The sequence below is a fragment of the Tenebrio molitor genome, chromosome 8, assembly GCF_963966145.1.
Source record: "Tenebrio molitor chromosome 8, icTenMoli1.1, whole genome shotgun sequence".
NCBI lineage: Eukaryota > Metazoa > Arthropoda > Insecta > Coleoptera > Tenebrionidae > Tenebrio > Tenebrio molitor.
In genome coordinates, this window is record NC_091053.1 from 7015822 (window position 1) to 7030468 (window position 14647).

The following is a 14647-nucleotide window of genomic DNA, read 5'->3' on the forward strand; positions in this document are numbered from 1 at the left end:
TTTGTCCTATTTGATAATTTATACTTCTCTACTTTTAATCCGTGTGTTTTTTATTACCTATTGTTTTTCTTCATTCTTCTTATCCAGGGTCTACTATGTCTAACATGTCTGTCTGATCCTGTGATCACGTCTCTTGAAAAATGGGGTTATGTCCAGGTACAAATCATTAAATGTCAAAACCTCAAAAGTATCTCATGCAATTCTCAATACAAATGAAGAATGAAGGAAATGAGTCATTTGGCAGTGAGAGAAACGCGAAAAAAACGTGGGAATTACTAAAGGCAATCTTAATTAATTGCATTGATTAATACAAATATTTTCAGATAAAAACTAATTAGACAGCAAGAAACATGAAGTTCAGAAAAATGTTTTATAGAGGATGAAAAGGCAGAAGGCATCAAACTACACTAGCCAAAATGTACAACAAAATAGCACAAATAGAGTTAAGTTTATTGGTGATGTTCATCTTTGTGAGTTGTTTTCCGTTGGCTTCAAAAAATGTCTCGAAACAAGTCAATATTAACAGTTTGAAGTATGTACTTTCTTTTTGAATTCTGAAATTTCGTATCAAAATTTAATTTTATAGATATGCGCGAGTCGTTATGTCAGCGAGTCAGCGAGACGTTTCTGCCAAAATGGCGCCTCTGAGAGTTACCAACTGCGGTTGGATTTAGTGTTATCTAAAATTCCCTATCAATAACCTAGCAACTGAAAAGTTACTAGGGACTGGTCACAATAAAAATGAATAGATATTAGTTAAGCAATTTAAAGTGTTCGTTGAATTTACCTGAAATTCAAATTAACAGCTACCTTCTAATTGGTTAACTTTAATTGTTAATTACGAAAAATTTACTATACCCTGACCTATTGCTTTCATTTATCACCAACGAAAGCGTAATCTAAATCTGATTCGCGACTTCTGGGATAGCCTGTATAAATCGCATTCTTCATTTTATTTTCATTATATTGTTTAATCATTCTTTCCACCTACAATTTTCTCATTTTTTTAACTTTATTTGAAATTTAAAAAAAAAATCATTTTTTGAGTTACAACGTCGCAGGAATTCCCATTTTTCTCTCTAAATTGTATATTTAAAATATACAATTTAATTAAATTAAAATAAACCAAAATTAAGTATTATGTAATCTGATCAATACTGGATAAAAGAACAGTTTTTTCTAACTTCGCTGGTTTACAAATAAAACAGCAACATTTGTTTTGATTCTCTTTTCATTTTTTCCTCGTGTGCTTTGTTAAAATTTATTAATAAAATTTTAAATAATAAATAATAAACTAGCCAAAACTGAATAGGGAATTCCACAATTTTCCTTAGAAAGCAAAATAATTGCCCCAATCCTCCCACGTATTCTTAAACACTAGATAAATTTAAAATGTTACAGGTACTTGGAACATTACATCTAATGTGTATCTTTATATATTTCTAACACATTTCATTATAAATTTTATGTCCGATCGGGCGATTTTTGCCTACTTATGGACTAGTTTTTAGGGCGTAATTCAGTATATTATAGCCCGGGGCTGTAAAAGTTTTTGCCGCCCTTGTTTATGCCGTTACTACAGTAATAACAATAACTGGCTTATTCCACCTTCCTGATGTTTGTGTCGTTATTTTAAAATTGAATCTACCTAAATTATTATAAAATTCAAAACTTCGACCGGACATAAAATTTTGTATGTACCACGGGCATAATTAGCGTTTGTGACCCTAGCGTGTTATGGCTCTCGACTGACGTCTCGAGCCCCAATGTCATGCCGCGGACCACAAACGCCTTCATTACGCCCTTAATACATAAATAACTATTAAACTGTATTTATAAAAAATTCCATATTCATTTTTGCTTAGTTTACATCACAATTTATTAACTTAAATGATTAAGAGGAAAGTGTGCCATTTCTCTGTCAACATCATCTGATAATTCTCTTGACGAAAATATTAGTTTTCTTGAATTTAAATATCCTCAAGACTCAAGATTTCGTTTAAGAACTACCCATTGGAAAATTAGTGACAAAGATTTAACTGACGCAGGTTTTTCGAACGCTAATATTGGTAATCTTGAACAGAAATTTGGAAATGTCAAATTGTATCATCATACAATTTCTGGAGAAAAATTAGTTTTTCGATGTGAAGAATGCAACAGGAATTTTAAAAACGAAAAGGGCCTTAAAACTCATAGGACGAGAATTCATGGACTAATGAGCCAATCGTTTTTGTGTAAATCATTTTCTTCCAAAAATAATAACACAAGAAGGAAAAATTAAGCAATTAATAACACTCTAGCTAAGTCCATGGATTATGAGAAGCAAATCGGATCTCAAAATAGTCATTCTAGTGGATCTCAAAGATTACCTTGTACTTTATGTCCTGGAAAATCTTTTAAGGATAATAATGATAATACATAAGTATCATATCGATAATAACCTATCAACTTCTTCTACTTTTTCTTCAACCGATTCAATCACAAAATTGCTTATTAATTTAAAACTTCAGTTACTAACTATTAGAAGATTACCAAAAGCTTGTAGACATTAACGGCAGATAAATTAAGCTCGATTATTAATAATTGCCTTTCAACCAAATCAATCTCTTCCTTTGAGAATCTTGCTTTTCTCCTATAGAACTTTCAATATAGCAGAGAAATCTCGTAAGTCATAATAAGCATATAAATGAAAATCTTTCTAATTTTGGAGTTCCTCAAATACGAACTGTTTCTAAGAAACGTACAAATTTATCATTAGCTAAGAAAGTGGAAGCAAAAGTAGCCGATTTTGATATCAAAGGAGCTGTTAAATTATTGTCCTCTGATGACTCGTTAGCTTCATTCAATGAAGATGTTGCTAAAGAATTAAAAAAAAAACATAGTTCACCACCTCACGAACTTTTTTTCTGAGACGCTTTCAAACCAGGAGAGTTTTCATTAATAGTCAATGAGCAAAACGTTCGAGAAGCTATCAATTCCTTTCCTGCCGGTTCTTCACCAGGTTTAGATGGCATGACAATACTTGAAATATATTATATCTTTGTCAGCGGGCGAAGCAGGTCAGCAGCCACTAAGAGCTTTAACGCGATTGTATTCTAAAGGAAGTACAATGCCATACCCCACTTCTTTACCCTTATCTTTAGCAATACTATAGGAATCCTTCAACTTTATTTTTCGGTGATCATTTAATTTCTTCTTCTGTTGGCGCCCAGCAAGGAGATCCTTGCGGTCCTATGATTTTTAGTCTTGTCATTCAACCAATTATTTTATCTTTGGATTCTCAACTGAATATTTAGTATTTAGATGATGGAACCTTAGCTGATTACCCAGAAGTAGTTTTGTCCGACTTTAGGAAAGTTATCAATTTATTCAGAAAAATTGGTCTTGAATTAAACTTTAACAAATGCCTGATTTTTTGCTGTTCTGGAGACATAGATTTAAAAGTCATGAAGGAATTTCAAAATTTAGCACCAGGTATTAAAATTTGTGACCGAAATTTATCTTGTTTAGGCTCTTCAATTTTTGATCAAGGTTTCAAAAACACTGTCGAAAAAATCATAACTACAGTTGAAAATCTTTTAAACAAAGCTGAACTTCTTAGCAGACGCGTGGCTTATATTTTAATCCAGAACTGTCTTTTCATACCAAAATTTAAGTTTTTATTGAGAACAACATTTTGGAAATTTTCTAATTGTGTTAATTCAATTAATTCTTCTTTAGTCTTCTTTAGAAAGAATACTTAATTTACGTTTAACTGATTTACAATGGTGTCAGTCCACTTTACCGAATAGATTTGGCTGGCTGGGAATTCGTCGCACTTCCGATATTTGCCTCCCTGCTTTCCTATCTTCAATTCATGGTGGTGAAAAGCTTGTTTCTCTATTACTAAATTCAAAGGAAAATGAGCTTATTATTCACCATTATGATGACGCTTTAGCAGTCTGGAATGTAGAAAATGAGAACGGAACACCAACAATCCCACAATTTCAGAAGAATTGGGATAATACGAGTAACTTCCCAATAACTTAATCTTTAATTTACCCAGACACTTGGTTCGTTTTGGCTTTGTAATGCAGAGAATCAGGATCTTGATTACATGCAATACCTTCTCCTAATATTTAAAGGTTTAGCCTTTGAAACCTTAGGCCCTTGGTGCAAAGAAGCCATCGATTTCATTAATGTCATCGGAAACCGACTTATTGCTGAATCAGGCGATTCAAAATCAAAGAAATTCCTTTTTGAGAGGATTTCCCTTGCCATTCAACGTGGAAACGCTGCAAGCATTTGGGGCACTTTTCCAGATTCCGCATTATTATCGGAAATTTTTGTATTATAAAACAAAAATGTTATGTACTTAAGAGGATTTATTAACTTAGTTATTTTATTAAAAAAGAAACTATGCACCTAGTGTCTCATTAGGATGAGTATATTCTTGTGCAGAAAATAAAACCTTATCGACGAACTTTTTAAATGCACTTTTCAGCTTATTAAATAGCACAAATAATGATTACTCTAAAACTATGAAAAAATTAAATTAAACCATTTCCCATATTTTAATATATTCTATTTAGATCCCGCTGGTCTTACTTTGTAGATTACCAAACTTTTTAGAAGAGATTGCATCTCCTATGTCAATCTGTCTTCCAGATAGTGAATATCTTATGTCCCGGAAATCTGAATGGCGACGTCTAAAAAAGGGTGACTCTGGGGTGTCATTTTTCTATAACTTTTCGAATCCTAGAGGTCAGACTCAGCTTATAAATCAACCTCCACGATTACATTCACTGCGGAATCATCACTCAATCCTTTTAAATATTTCAGACGATTTGCTCCAATGCTCTTTGATTCCAAATTAGACTTTTTAAAATTTCAAGAAACAGTATTATTGCGGTCGATGTTCTGCGAGCAGTTACGGTCAGCCTAACCCACGCCCTCGTTAACCCTTGACCCTTTCGCACAGACCTACCCCGTACTAATCGTGTGAATATCGAATTATACGCAATAAACTTGATCGTAACAAGCTAGCGTTAGTAGTGAGCAGCGCAATAATCTGCAAGCAATGCAGCTCCTTATTTAATTAAGGACTGCAAATAGAAATGGGGTTAACCGCCACCCACACTCGGACAGAGCGTTGGGGTGGAGTGCGTGAAATGTGCTCGGACATTTCTGTTATCGTCGATGATTATTGCAGGAAACGCCCCTAAGGTGCCGGGATAATGCCATAAGGGTAGCAAGCGTTCCTGGTGTATATGGGGTGGACTAGCTTTCATTACCTCTGACGTGTTGAGCTTTTTTCATCCATGGAACATCCGATCAACTTCCATTACCTCTGTGTACATTTCAGTTGATTACAATATTATTTGTTTTTTGAGTGGGACGTTCCATTTGTTGCCATCGTAACAATTTGTGTTTTATACGAAAATTGATCAGAGAGTGATTAATAGAAATATCAAATTATAAATCACAAAATAAATATAGTTTGGAAAGCTTTCAGAGCAACAGAAATTTGTCTTGTTAATTGGAGATGCACTTTCTTAAATTGAATTTAAAATCTCATTACGTTTACTTCCGCACAACAAAGATTTTTTTCAAGTTTGCAGTAATTAGAAATGTCAAGGTTTCGTGGTTTTGCAAACAAAACATTCTAAAGATTTAGGCAGACAACAGAGGTTTGCGGTGAACCCTTGTAGTTTCAGGACTTAAAGTTCACGAGTCTCTGCGCCATAAGAAAATACAAATGAATATCTACAGACTGAGTGGCTTCAAACAAAAAATTGTATGGACTTATGAAAAGTCAACATAATTAAAAAATGTTTGGGTTACGTTTTATGGCAATTTTATAAAATATTCTGGTGGAGGCGCCGAGATACAACAATAAATTTAATAATTTAAATTGACAAGTGGATTGTTTGCTAAGTTCATTTGCAAAGCTTCGAGCTTCACAGTATTGTCTTTGTCTTTTCTGATTCTATTTATGGTTGATTCTGACGAGTGGAAACTTATTTAAAACACACGACAATGTTGTGTGTCTGATGTAACGAGTGTTCAAATAAATCTGTGGTGAAGAAGGTCGTGGTTTTATACTTCTTTTCTAAAGTTGTTATTTACAAGAACCTCATACACCTTTTGAAGGTCTCTCATTTCCGTAATCCTTTCAACGGTATCTAAAATAAGTAACGATTGTCCTCTCGCTTAACGGAATATTTGACAGCTGATGATTTGTCATATGTTAAAGGAAACAAAAGCAACAACCAGGCCAATTTTTTTTAACATACGTTACTTAGATATAAGTTAAACACCGTTCACGTCGTTTTGGGATAATGGGGGAGCGATAATTAATTTTTCTAACGTTACAATGTTACAATCCATAACCGCGAAAATAAATAAATGAAATAGGATTATTGGAAATTTTTCTTCGAAAAAAATCCAGTATACTATAGAAAACAATCCAATCGCGAAAATCTCTGTACGTTTTTCTGGTATCGTAATTTGCTTTTCTAAGGTAAGAGATTGAGTGTTAATTTGTGCGCGAATTCCCGCAATTTTGGGGAGGGCACACTCTATTTCACTATCGAACATTTTGTTTGTTAAAAAAATGTGAGTAAATGTCAATTTAATACAATCTCAAACGTGCGCGCCTACTAAGTTTTAATATTTTGCCGAAATAAACGATAATATTACGGAGGTTGGTTTTTATTTATTTTTTATTATTATAATGTTACTTGTTTTATTAAATGATTGATTGTGAATAAAATAGTATCAAACCTCGGAGAAAGTCCATTCCTGTGTCTCGAGAACTAGTTCACCTCGAGGGCAAGCCTCTCAGTAAACTATTGTTCTCTCGACAGGAATGGAACACTTTCCGCCTTAGTATGAATATACTATTAAAAAAATGTAATTACATGATGTAATATGGCAGGCAATGTTTGAAATATCTAGTCTTAATAACAACGGCCACATGCCCAGAGCGGTCATTTTTACAATACATTTTTGTGCCCGCTATTGAGAGGTCTTACTGTATTCCTAAGTGTAAGTTAGTATTTTTTTCTCACAAAATGATATGGATCTGTTTTAAATGCACCATTATCAATTGTCAGAGATGACCCTAAAAGACCTTCTAATTTATTTTGACATTCAAAATATGTAGATGTTGATGATATTGTCCCATCAGGTTTAGTGACAAATGTACAAAAATGTCTCTTTTAATAAATTGTTTATAATTATGTCGTCAGAACCTGCGTCAGTTATTTACTTTCCCATTGATTGCTGCGACATTATTCCTCTTGAAAATATAAACAAGAGAATTATGAAATATTTATATTGAAATTTCACAATGGATGCAAAGGATATCACAATGGCCTGTTGTTTAAATTTGGATTTTCGTCTCTTTTAGTTACGAGAAAAATCGCTGTCTTGAAGTTCGTTTACAAATTGGTTCACTTCAAAATTGACATTAGTTCTTCAGTAAATATATTGTCCTTTGTTCTTCCTGGAACTTCTAATCCTTACTTTCCATGTAAACACCGTAATATTCCTCGATCCAATTTAGTCCATCGATATCCTCTACAAGGTCGTCAACAAGGAAACAAATCAAGAGTGTTACCTCATCTTTTGTTTTATCGAAACGTCTTTCTTAGCTTGATCGTACACATATATACTTGCTATACACAGTCGTTTTACTGGTTGCCTATCTCAATTTTTTAAATTATTAATTAATGTTTTATTTTCAATGGTAAAATCCATTTTACCACTTATTCTGCGATAATTGTTGCTTACGATTACAGAAACGTCGTTGCTTTAAAATTGACGTTTGTTTGACAGTTCACCGCTACATGTGCCTACCAGTGGCGTCGCGTTTGGCAATAAAGCTGGTAATTACCTATTCTTACGAATGTAAAATGCTGCTCTTGTTTGTTTTATAAATTTTCTCCATTATCAGACAATAATAATAAAATGCACAATTATAATTCCAACGTCTAAAATTCATGAGGTATGATTTATTATGTAGTAGCGTTCGAGACCACGAATTGTCTACGAACGCTTATTTGTATAGGATTCCGCTACGACATGACCGATAATTTGCAACGCCTGCTCTGATTTGTGTTTTTCTTATCAGAATCTAGAACCCTTGAATCTATCTGCACACAAAATATCTTAAGAAAATGACCAACAAATCGTAGAAAGTTGCAAGACTTAGCCGCCAGCCCTTTCAAACAGCAATAAAATCAGCAGAACCTCTCAAAATCCTGTTGATTACATCACGACAAACCCTTGTGGCGACTCTTGCACAAATCGGTGTCGCACAATTCGCCACCCTCACTCTCCATCCCGGGCAATTATTTTAAGTGGAGTGTCGAGGCGGCTCGCGCGCAAACCGCCCCTCGCATCGTCGCGAATTTTTTCCAACGAAAAATGAAAATCGGAAAATTCCCGATCCTTGTTGGTTTTCCGCTAATTTAAACGCCGTTCGAATAATGGCCGTTTTTACAAATGCAAATGCTATTTAACTCGAGTTAAGGCCGTAACGAGGTATTTTCGGTAGCGATAAGGACCAAGTCCGGATCCCGTGACATCTGGTTATGTAAATGGAGATTAAATTGTGTTTGCCCCCGTGAACCGAACGAGATACGTCTTCGGCAAGGTCCGTCGGGTGGTGACTTTATCAATATCAACGGTCGTTGCGGAGTCGACGTTTCTCGCTCTCTTCAAATAGAATTTTCAATTAATTCCCCACTAATCGGTGGAGCGTTGAGTGCGCCCGAAAGGCTCGTGAAAAATGTCCGCGGGACAATCCGGACTATATCCGGGGCGCATTTGCCTAATGGTTCAATTTTCAAATGGGGTTACGTTATCGATAATAAAAAAGACAGCGGAGCGCGTTTCGAGATCGTGCGGTCACCCCCAGAGAGTAATTTTTAATCTGGGGATCTGTTTCCAGTAGGCATAAAAACAACGGACTTACTCATGTGGTATAAAACTAGGGTGTTGGGGTCTTCTTCCGTGGTGCTGTGCGTCTGGAACGCCTTGTTTATGGGGGCGAATATTGTGGCCTGCTTGTACTGCAGCGTTATGTTTGCCAGTTCGCTTCTTTCCAGCAGAGCCAGAAACTGAAATCAAGATAAATAACAATTATTTCAGGATTTATCGTCTCGTGGAGGAACTATACATAAAGATCGACTCTAAATAACATGAAACATAAAACTGAAAAATAAAAATTCGACATGATCTAGAATCGTGAGAAACAGCTTGCAGTGCAGACTTGATACAAATCTTTGATAAATGGAAGTTTATCAAAAAATCTATTTCCACAATTTTTACAAGAATGAAAAATATTTGTTGATAAATTACGAGAAACTGAGTATAATTCTTGGGTTAGAATTTGGCACATTTATGCAAAAAGTACGTAAAGTAATACGAATGGCAATTCCATGAGTAAAAAAGAACACTTTACGCACCTGTTCCAAATAATGTTTTTCTACGACTGTTAAAAGATACATATGTTTAAGGCAACAGTGAACAAAAAAACAACCGTGAAAAAAAGCTTTTCACTTCTTTTCATTATTATCGTTATTTTGCAAAAAGAATATCTGTTACAATTGTTGTTAAATTTTAGTTTCATAAGAAAAATATCTGAACTTGCCCTTATCAGGGCAAATTTAATAAAACACAATAACTCTTTATAAAAAATTAATTTTATTTTGTCTATCAGAACACCTAGGTCTACTTAAATAACTTAAACAACAAAGACAAAAAAATATAAATTTGTGTTAAGAGAAATTGTCAACTGACAAAACGATTTTTCAAAAATAAAATTACAGCTTTTGAAAAAAAGCATGCATAGTTTTAAAGTCTTGAACAGTAAAAATCAGGGAAGAACAGGAATCACGTGCGATGGAATGACGAATGGAAGATATTTTTTTCGGAATTGCATTTGGAAGTATCAGGTGGATTTTTTTACTGTTTTCAAGATTCAATATAGACGAATTAACGATGTGAAATCTGACAAGAAAATTGGATGCCGGAGGCAGTGCGAGTGATCGACTTTGGACCCTCGAAGAATGCGATCAACGAGGAAAACATCGAGAAAGATCTTTCCCTTGAGAACGGGGTAGAGCAAGGATGTGTATTGAGTCCCACATTTTTGTGCCTATAGTAAAAATGTAAAGAGTAGAGTTGAGGGTAAGATCAAATTGGGACAAGAATATATTAGACAAAAGGAGAATTGAAAAGAATGAATGCGATAAACGCGAAATAAACAAATTTATTTGTGTTGAGAGTAAACGAAGATGAGACATGATTTGGAAGAGTGGGCAAAGATACAAAAGTGAGATAATAAGGAGTAGAACTAGTAAATAAAGAATAGACATTTCGCAAATTACAGACGGAGAATTACACATTATTCATCACTTGCGCTGTTGTATGACACATTTTTATCGATTATGTGAACTTTCATTTCTTGGCTAAACCAAGGATGGCGCCATGGTCCAGGGGTCAGAAAAGTGCGGACGAAAAAGAGATACTTTTTGTCCGCTTGGGAATACGTAAAATTATCTTTTTCATTAAGGGTGCCCAAAAAATATTTTTTGTACTCACAGCCTTGGAAGTGACGCTTCCAACATCCAACGCTCAATCAGCAACGAGTTGTTCCCGATCGACTCGAATGTAAAAATTGCAAAAACACTGGCCCTTTAAGGCATTCAAAAAGAAAATCGGTCTTGATAATAATAAAATTTTGTTCATAAAATACAACTTCCCTGGATTTTCTTCCATTAAAAATTAGGGAAATATTTATAATCGTTAAAAATTGTTCCTACAAATCCTACATAAAATACAATACACACAAAACTCGCATATTATTGCAAAAATTGAAATGTCAAGTGAAGCAATTGTTTATAATAACCAAAGGTCACTGCCTACTTGGTTTTATGTTCGTTTATGTTGAATGTATTAAAACAATTTTTTTTTAATTTAATGTTCGTACAAAAAATAGTGTACGAGCCACTTGCGTGAAGACATCTTCCGCTCATTCGCGCATTAATTAAAGGCACTCGCTCCTTCGTCGCTCGGGCTTTAAAAAAATGCGCTCATGCGGGAACATCGTCTTCCCGTACTTGGTTCGTAAATAACTATTATATGGTGGAAATATTCTGAAACATTCCAAAATGTGGTGTAAAACGTGTCTCTGTAGGGAAATTTCATTTTTAGAACATAAAAATGTATTGTTGAAAGTTGTGGGGGAGTGTGTATGAACGAAAAGCACTATGAATGCAATTAACAAATATTGACAGCTTGTTTTGGAATATTTGAGGTATCTTTCAGTCAATACTTTGTTCATTCGAGCGCGTAGATAATTTTGGCTTTATGTTTTGCAACCACACCATTTTGTGCCAATAGAATAGTAACATTTAGCGGTTTAAATCGGACATTTTTTGATCAAAAACAAGAATTACCGAGTCAGTTTGAGTGTTTAGTTTATTTTCCTTCCAGTGAACACCCCGATGTTCTACTTCAAAGACGACGCTAATACAACAACGTACTTGTAAGCAACATTTGACTGACATTCTATTAAAATAGGTGTTTTAGCTCTTTGAGACTTGTATTTTAGACGAAACCGTCAAACCAGTCGTTAATTGCAGTTTCCCACCACTGAAGATTAAAGTTCAGTTTTGTTACAGCTAACGTGTTGAAAACTGTTCCGATTTGAATAATTCTTTTTGAAGTGTATGGATATGCGGTCTCGCACAAAAAAGTATGTTGTTTGGAACAGATAGACGTTTCCAGCAAACTACTTCACATCTCTTTCGAGCCAATTGCAACTGTGCAAAAATCCGAAATAATAAAAGGGTAAATTTTACTTAGCTGGGAATTTTTCGCGAGTGAAGTGGGTCGAATATCCCAATTGACATTCATGGGCTCTCTTTGTATATCAGAAAATTGCGAAACGCGAGCTGTGCAAGATATAAATAAAATTTGCGGTTGCCAAATTGTCGAATTTCAAGAAGCATGAAGCCCTATGTGTACACGGTACTTTGGTCGGATTTACTTAGCCGGAGATGGAATAGCATGTCATATCCGAAAGGATTTGAAGGGAAAAAAATGACATCCGAAGCTTCGTTTTACGTCCTCGCATGAAAATAAATTGAAACGAAAATTTCAACTGGTTCAAACTTAATACAGCCAATAAAGTTAAGCCCGTTTTGGCAAGTACATAAAACATAACGTCACCGTAACGAAACCCTCTTGTAACTTACGAATATGGATGGTGCGAGGTGTCTTCACGTTTTTAATAAACTCGCAAAATATTGACTCAACTTTCCTAATTTACCGACTCGATAAATCTGATTCCTCAGTTGATGTTGGTTCGGGTTCAATTACTTAAAAATAAACCGCACCAGCACGAGCTGCCAGCTAAACTTGATTAATTAAGCAGCAATTTTACAATAGTTGCCAATTAGAGAAATTCCAAGTTTGAGGGCGAACTGTAAACTCAACTCCGGAGAAAGTACTTCCACTGATTACCTTGAGCGATTTGGGGAAGACAAGTTACCGTATCTCGGATTAACTATTACTTGAGGGCGGTAAGTGGCCACAAAAAGGGCGTATCGAGAACCTTTCTAAATCTAAATTACTCCTTATGTGTCTATAAATGTCTAGAAGATTCTCAAAGTCGCATGTGTGGGATTGCAAAATTTTTATCCTCTTTCAGCCCCCAAGAAAAAGACGTCAAAGCAAATACTGACATTTAATACAGTTTCAACAATCGTAGAACATTTTTTTCGGCCTGCGTCTAGAAAATACTGTCTTGAAAATGGCGTTTGCGTGCCTTGGCAAGAAAATCGAAACAGGAAATTTTAATGAATAGTTACATATTTACAGTACAAGCTGCGAAAGTTGACTTTTATGTGCGAGGTGTTTTAAATGGCCGAGGCGAAGCGTAAGCGTAGCCGAGGTAATTTAAAAACTGGCGACGGGTTAGGAATAACAGAGAAGACGACCACTTTTTCAAATATTTGAGGAATTGTTGACTTTCAGAAATGGTGGAGGCGCCAGGATATTTTCTCAATAAAAACTGAACTTCTCTATCCCCTTTATTTTACAGATTTAATCAGTGCAAAAAACTGTGTACACATTTAGTATATTACCTACTCTAAAAAAATAATAGAATTAAATGCTTGCAAAAGTGGTGGAGGCGCCAGGATATTCTTCAATAAAATACGTTGTGTTACGACACTTCTAAATCAGGTTTAAAACGTATGTTCCAAAATCTCTTCCAAAGCTGTCACTACAAAAGGATGTAATCCATCCGTAATTGTTGTAATTTAAACGTCAGGTGCGAATGTATCCGCATAGTTGAGGAAGTCGCTCCCATAGTGTGTTCGTAGTTTAGTGCAGTAGGGGAATGTGAAGGACCACTCGTGGCTACAATATGCACTACAATATTGACATCGCATCTGCAAACACATTCTCCAATATGAGGCTAAACGGCAGAGGGTTGCGACCACAACATTATTACGATTGTAGTAGCTATATTTCATACCTTGTCGCATCCGAATTTGCCAAGTAGTTAGAAGTAGTATTGGTTTAATATGGCATGTTTGCTGTTTCCGTACAGTTTAATTACATAATCAATGAACTTTCGAGAAGCCAGATATAACATACGGTCCCATTGTTGTGTGCTGAAGCTCCTGTTTAATTAAAGTCGAAGCTAAAACTTTACACATTTGTTCCATCTATCTAATCAAACTGATTGCCGAACAATTACCCAGATGGAAGATTATAAAAGGACGTTTGTCTTCGGCAAAAACGCCTCACTACAAAAAGAAGGTGGAAAAAGCGTGTTCCAGAAGCTCACGAAATATTGGCTCTTGTTGGTACAAATATCTTTCTATATTTGTAAGCCAAAGATCGTCTGGCTTAAGACGGATCCCTGCCCGACTCCGTTCTTCTTAGTTTGCAAATTCGACGAGCAGCAATGTCCGCTCCGTCCAATTTTCTAATGGAGCTTTGAGCTTCCGGACACTTGTCACATTTCACATCGTTAATTCGCGTCATCTGACAATGTCGTATTCTAATTTCGTAATTATAAATGTACCCGGCGCATTTAGTCATCGCACGAGTGGTCCGTGTCTTAAGCATGTACTTCCGCCGCCCACACGATCTGCGACCGCCACCGCCGCCGGTCCTTCGTCTTGTGACCCCGGTCGAGTCACGGCGGTCAACAGTGTTGTATAATTTACGTCGCACCAGGCCCCGAAACTCATAAAGATTCGACCAACTGTCGCGAATGCAATCGAGATGGTGCATGTGTTTGTCGAACGGCAAATGTAATTAATTGGTTTATTTATTTGCAAATTACGTCGGGCGTCTGCTCGGAATTATCCAGTTTGGATGATTCGCGATGTTTAGCGCTGCGAAACGAAAATTAGATTGAAGGAGATAAGGCCCGGATTATTACGAATTAGTGTTATTGGATAGACACTCCGGATGCCTCTGAAAAGATTTTTGTCTTGTAATTAAGACGAGATTTAACCGATTTCGGGAGATGGAAATTATATTTTCTCGGAATGAGATAATTCACAAAATGTGGTCTACCACATTATCTGACAGTTGGCAAACTAAAAAAAAAAAAATAATTTAAAAACGAGAA

General features: G+C 35.4%; 1 protein-coding gene across 5 annotated transcripts in view; it reads right to left on the minus strand.

The window, feature by feature from the left end:
• Fas1 (fasciclin 1) overlaps positions 1-14647 on the minus strand; it is a 163026-nt gene that overhangs the window by 44194 nt on the left and 104185 nt on the right. For all 5 annotated transcript variants that reach the window (XM_069056954.1, XM_069056950.1, XM_069056952.1 and 2 more), the window contains exon 2: positions 8963-9107. In XM_069056954.1, the coding sequence (XP_068913055.1) occupies positions 8963-9107 (145 nt within the window). The remainder of the gene's footprint in view (positions 1-8962; positions 9108-14647) is intronic.